Genomic DNA, 6,457 nt, shown 5'->3' with positions numbered 1-6,457 from the left:
ATCGTTTGAAAATAAGAGAATTATGAGTGGCACTGAATGCATTTGTTAATTTTTTAACATTGTTGGCATTAAAACTACATAAAGTACAATACATACAACAAAATAAACACAGAAAGTGCAAACATTTCATTACAAGTTTGGGGTTTATCTATCTATCTATCTATCTATCTATCTATCTATCTATCTATCTATCTATCTATCTATGCTATCATCGAAACATATGTCTTCAGAGCTCTTCGTCTTCAGATGTGGTGCCATCAGAATCTGAGCCACCCTCTGTTTCTTTTGGTCCATGTTTGCGCACAAAGTCAGGTCTGCGTGAGCGCAAACTGTCAGCATGCCAGATCTCAATGGCTTTGGGTGGATCAAAGTCTTTGATGTCAGGTGAGCACAACTGGGTTTTAAGGAGGTCAGAGAGGTTTCACCTTTTAGGCGGGAGCGCCAGTCACTCTTTACCTGCTTCATAACACTGAACCCTCTTTCACAGTCAGCCGTAGTTGCAGGGATGGTCAGGAGAGCATCAAAAAGATCAAGGACATCAGGACATCGATGGCGCAGCATTCTGTTCACAGTAGGCCAGGTCTGCTCAAAGTTTCCTGTAGCAGTGTGAGACAGACAATGTGCATTATGCACCTTTAGTTATTAAAATATGGCATCAAATTTGGATTGTGTCTTTAACAAATTACATTTACTCTGATTCCTGATAAACAAAATAAAAACTGTCTCACAATATTAGACATTTCTTTAGAGCTTGGGAACTTTTCAAACACTTGTTCAAAAATGTTACTGATTAGGTTCATTAGTATGAGATTTTCTCAAACATTCTCCAAGTACCTTGGCTGAATCCTGCTGTGTACAGTTCAGTCTTGAGAATTGTCCATTGATCAGGGATCAACTCCACATCCACTCCAGCAGACAGGAAAAGAGGTCGGAAGTGACTGATGAGTTTGTTTACCTCTTCATCACCAAAATCTGAGAACAAAAGGGAAAACAATATATAGTTAAGCAGTTGTCTTAAAACATAAAATGTGTAAAGATGTGTTCATTACTTTTGAATTGCTAACCTGAACTTGTGTCTGCCTCTGGCCAGTACTGGAAACTGGTCAGCCGCATGGCCTGCAGGACACCACTGTTCACGTCACTAAATCTAGCAGTGATGCACCGGCACAGAGAATCGATTAGCTCATTCTTTGCCTTGTCATGCCGGTCGGCATCAGTAGGCCTCAGGAGGACTCCCTCATAAGTGTCTGTGTCCAGCACTGCTCTCAGCTTAGGCCCAGGTCTACAGTTGTGCAGAGATAGATGGATGGGTGTCTTTTTATTTATACTGAGGTGAAAACACACCAACACAACCTAAAATCTAATCATAAATTGTAGGATATATGATACATACCTTGACTTGTACTTTTCTATGACAGCCTGAGTGGAGGAAAGGCAGCTCTGAGCTTCAGCCACGGTTGACACTGACCTCTGCAGTGACTTGGAGAGGTTGCTCAGTTGATAGATGGTGTCATGGAGAAGGCAGCAAAACCTGAGCACTCCACCATCCTTGCCTATGTTGAGGAACCCCTTGGTTTTTGCCCTCAGAACAGCATTGACGTTCGTGGCCTCCTGGGACTACAAGCAAAACAACTGCATTATATCAGACAGCATTTACAACTGAGTAACAGAAAATAAAGCAAACATTAAATAATCCTAATCTACACTGCTGGTTTTAGTAGGCTATGAATTAACATACCTTCTCCAAGTGGCGTACAATGCCAGCATATCCCCTGAGAAAATGGTCAAGTGCTTTGAAGAGATGTGGTAGCCACCGGGTTCCACCTACTCTGGTTGGCATCAAAGCCTTCATGTGGAGCTCCCTGAAGTGTTGCTTTAGGCTGCCCTGTTCACTCCACTCTTATGATATAAGGTGTAGAGTCCACTCAAGAGGTCCTCAACTTTCCTGGCCATCACATTTTTCCTTATTCCATCTGAGAGGCAAGCTCTAGCTTATGGGCCATGCAGTGGATCCCCAGCACATTTGGTCTGTCTGCACGCAGTTTTGCAACGACACCATTGTTTACTCCTGTCATTACAGATGCTCCATCTGTGGTGATTGCCACTAGCTTGTTCTTCCAATCAGTGCTGACTCCACTTTCCATTATACTGCACACTGCTTCAGCTATATTTGTAGCATCTGGCTTTGAGACAGCCTTTACCCCGACAAAATCAACTTTGACCTTCCCCTCACTGGCACTCCTGACGTAGACCATTTCTTCTTCCATCACTGCACTGTCGAGGGATCCATCTGACATGACCGAGATGAACTTGCCATCTGATAATCTTGCCCTCATCTTTCTTCTCTCATCCTCTGCTATGTAGTGTATGAACTCTTTTGCCTGATAGTCGTTTGTGTATGTCTCTCCTATCTTCAAGCCTTTCTTCCTGTCCACACTGAAATACATTTTTTGTGTAAATGAAGCCACGGTTAGCGCCTACAACACAGTACATTTTAGTGAGATTTTTTTTCTTCTTTTTGAAACCATCAAACATGAAGTTTCATCTGTGTCTATGGAAGCACTCTGAATCATATTAAATACACTGTTTCTGAAACATGTAAATAGTAACGTTAATTAACTTACTCACACATCCATGCGAAGTCGGTAAAAGGCCGGCCCTTTTTTCCGATGGCGTGGGCATTTCGAAAAAGTAGCTGCATCTTCTCCAACTCAGACGTCTTCATTAAAGTGAGACTTCTCCCAGCAAGGCTCTCTTCAATACGACCTGTCTTGGCCGTTTTAATCCTCAGGCTCTCCTGATGACTTCGGGCACTCTCATGGTCCTTTACTGCCTCGACTTTAAAATTTTTAGTTCCTACCACAAAATTGTTCATTTTGTTTTTTTCTTTTGCGTACGTGCGGCAATCCTGACAAAACATGACAACATTTTCATGATCAAACACAAGCCATTCACGACCCGTCACCCATTTGGCATTAAATTTTCTTTTCTTTGTTTCTCTGTCGATATCATCATCCCTTGCGTCGTTCCTCTTCTCGCCCGCAGAAGTCTGTCCCAACCACCGCCGCATTTAGTTTAGCTAATCTTGACTTTTGACTTTACTTTACTAGCTAGCTAACTCCCTCCTCTTTCAGTCTGTGCTCCCTGCTCTGGCTCCGTTCGTTTCCATGGTTTCTCGCGCTGGTTTGATTGCAAACTGCACGCAGCCAATGGGCGTATGAAACGTCATCACGCAGCATTACAGCACAGTGTTCTTGGGAAATGTAGGAAGCACTGCCAGGGGAGAGCCGAGCCGTGAACAGAGCCTTGTGTATCATGCATGTAATGCCCTCGCATCACTGGCCAAACTGGCTAGTAAGTTTTTAGGAACACCCGCCAAAATTAATTTTAACCCGCATTTGGCGGGTTGGCGGGTGTTAATTTAGAACCCTGGTTATAACCCTTCACTCCGTGGCCCAATAACATGCACTGACACTGGGTTAACAGGCTCCAGCACCCTCCCACACCCCCCAAAGGCCCAGTGAGGGGCTCTGTTGCTAGGCAACGGCCTCCAGGCTGAAATGCATCCCCTCTGTACCCCAGAAACGTGCACTGACACTGGGTTAACAGGCTCCGGCGCCCTCACACTCCCTCTTAATGCCCAGCAAGTGACTCTAAGTCAGGCCTATGACCTCCAGGGTTAAAAGCCTTCACTCTGTGGCCCAATAACATGCACTGACACTGGGTTAACAGGCTCCAGCACCCTCCCACACCCCCCAAAGGCCCAGCAAGTGGCTCTAAGTCTGGCCTATGACCCCCAGGGTTATAACCCTTCTCTGTGGCCCAATACATGCACTGACACTGGGTTAACAGGCTCCAGCACCCTCCCACACCCCCCAAAGGCCCAGTGAGGGCTCTGTTGCTAGGCAACGGCCTCCAGGCTGAAATGCATCCCCTCTGTACCCAGAAACGTGCACTGACACTGGGTTAACAGGCTCCGGCGCCCTCACACTCCCCTCTTAATCCCAGCAAGTGACTCTAAGTCAGGCCTATGACCTCCAGGGTTAAAGCCTTCACTCTGTGGCCCAATAACATGCACTGACACTGGGTTAACAGGCTCCAGCACCCTCCCACACCCCCCCAAGCCCAGCAAGTGGCTCTAAGTCTGGCCTATGACCCCCAGGGTTATAAACCCTTCACTCTGTGGCCCAATAACATGCACTGACACTGGGTTAACAGGCTCCAGCACCCTCCCACACCCCCCAAAGGCCCAGTGAGGGGCTCTGTAGCTAGGCAACGGCCTCCAGGCTGAAATGCATCCCCTCTGTACCCAGAACGTGCACTGACACTGGGTTAACAGGCTCCGGCGCCCTCACACTCCCTCTTAATGCCCAGCAAGACTAAGTCAGGCCTATGACCTCCAGGGTTAAAAGCCTTCACTCTGTGGCCCATAACATGCACTGACACTGGGTTAACAGGCTCCAGCACCCTCCCACACCCCCCAAAGGCCCAGCAAGTGGCTCTAAGTCTGGCCTATGACCCCCGGTTTATAACCCTTCACTCTGTGGCCCAATAACATGCACTGACACTGGGTTAACAGGCTCCAGCACCCTCCCACACCCCCCAAAGGCCCAGTGAGGGGCTCTGTTGCTAGGCAACGGCCTCCAGGCTGAAATGCATCCCCTCTGTACCCCAGAAACGTGCACTGACACTGGTTAACAGGCTCCGGCGCCCTCACACTCCCTCTTAATGCCCAGCAAGTGACTCTAAGTCAGGCCTATGACCTCCAGGGTTAAAAGCCTTCACTCTGTGGCCCAATAACATGCACTGACACTGGGTTAACAGGCTCCAGCACCCTCCCCACACCCCCCCAAGGCCCAGCAAGTGGCTCTAAGTCTGGCCTATGACCCCAGGGTTATAACCCTTCACTCTGTGGCCCAATACATGCACTGACACTGGGTTAACAGGCTCCAGCACCCTCCCACACCCCCCAAAGCCCAGTGAGGGGCTCTGTTGCTAGGCAACGGCCTCCAGGCTGAAATGCATCCCCTCTGTACCCCAGAAACGTGCACTGACACTGGGTTAACAGGCTCCGCGCCCTCACACTCCCTCTTAATGCCCAGCAAGTGACTCTAAGTCAGGCCTATGACCTCCAGGGTTAAAAGCCTTCACTCTGTGGCCCAATAACATGCACTGACACTGGGTTAACAGGCTCCAGCACCCTCCCACACCCCCCAAAGGCCCAGCAAGTGGCTCTAAGTCTGGCCTATGACCCCCAGGGTTATAACCCTTCACTCTGTGGCCCAATAACATGCACTGACACTGGGTTAACAGGCTCCAGCACCCTCCCACACCCCCCAAAGGCCCAGTGAGGGGCTCTGTTGCTAGGCAACGGCCTCCAGCTGAAATGCATCCCCTCTGTACCCCAGAAACGTGCACTGACACTGGGTTAACAGGCTCCGGCGCCCTCACACTCCCTCTTAATGCCCAGCAAGTGACTCTAAGTCAGGCCTATGACCTCCAGGGTTAAAGCCTTCACTCTGTGGCCCAATAACATGCACTGACACTGGGTTAACAGGCTCCAGCACCCTCCCACACCCCCCAAAGGCCCAGCAAGTGGCTCTAAGTCTGGCCTATGACCCCCAGGGTTATAACCCTTCACTCTGTGGCCCAATAACATGCACTGACACTGGGTTAACAGGCTCCAGCACCCTCCCACACCCCCAAAGGCCCAGTGAGGGGCTCTGTTGCTAGGCAACGGCCTCCAGGCTGAAATGCATCCCCTCTGTACCCCAGAAACGTGCACTGACACTGGGTTAACAGGCTCCGGCGCCCTCACACTCCCTCTTATGCCCAGCAAGTGACTCTAAGTCAGGCCTATGACCCTCCAGGGTTAAACCTTCACTCTGTGGCCCAATAACATGCACTGACACTGGGTTAACAGGCTCCAGCACCCTCCCACACCCCCCCAAAGGCCCAGCAAGTGGCTCTAAGTCTGGCCTATGACCCCCAGGGTTATACCCTTCACTCTGTGGCCCAATAACATGCACTGACACTGGGTAACAGGCTCCAGCACCTCACACCCCCCAAAGGCCCAGTGAGGGGCTCTGTTGCTAGGCAACGGCCTCCAGGCTGAAATGCATCCCCTCTGTACCCCAAAACGTGCACTGACACTGGGTTAACAGGCTCCGCGCCCTCACACTCCCTCTTAATGCCCAGCAAGTGACTCTAAGTCAGGCCTATGACCTCCAGGTTTAAAGCCTTCACTCTGTGCCCCATAACATGCACTGACACTGGGTTAACAGGCTCCAGCACCCTCCCACCCCCCCAAAGGCCCAGCAAGTGGCTCTAAGTCTGGCCTATGACCCCCAGGGTTATAACCCTTCACTCTGTGGCCCAATAACATGCACTGACACTGGGTTAACAGGCTCCAGCACCCTCCCACACCCCCCAAAGGCCCAGTGAGGGGCTCTGTTGC

The 6,457-nt window shown here is 49.8% G+C and overlaps 2 protein-coding genes across 2 annotated transcripts; both read right to left on the bottom strand.

The window, feature by feature from the left end:
- Positions 1-226: 226 nt before the first annotated feature.
- Positions 227-1,874, bottom strand: LOC116674775 (uncharacterized). The gene is made up of 6 exons (XM_032507037.1): positions 1,739-1,874; positions 1,394-1,617; positions 1,065-1,282; positions 835-972; positions 457-596; positions 227-394 (listed from the first exon to the last, which is right to left on the bottom strand). Exons 1-6 carry the CDS (start codon positions 1,850-1,852, stop codon positions 227-229), a joined length of 1,002 nt encoding a protein of 333 aa, XP_032362928.1. The 5' UTR covers positions 1,853-1,874.
- Positions 1,875-1,964: 90 nt separating this feature from the next.
- Positions 1,965-3,277, bottom strand: LOC116674774 (zinc finger protein 862-like). The gene is made up of 2 exons (XM_032507035.1): positions 2,625-3,277; positions 1,965-2,436 (listed from the first exon to the last, which is right to left on the bottom strand). Exons 1-2 carry the CDS (start codon positions 3,068-3,070, stop codon positions 1,965-1,967), a joined length of 918 nt encoding a protein of 305 aa, XP_032362926.1. The 5' UTR covers positions 3,071-3,277.
- Positions 3,278-6,457: the final 3,180 nt, after the last annotated feature.

This window comes from Etheostoma spectabile, unplaced genomic scaffold (assembly GCF_008692095.1).
Source record: "Etheostoma spectabile isolate EspeVRDwgs_2016 unplaced genomic scaffold, UIUC_Espe_1.0 scaffold00001008, whole genome shotgun sequence".
NCBI lineage: Eukaryota > Metazoa > Chordata > Actinopteri > Perciformes > Percidae > Etheostoma > Etheostoma spectabile.
The sequence above is the reverse complement of the archived record's forward strand: the minus strand, read 5'-3'. Positions and strand labels throughout refer to the sequence as shown.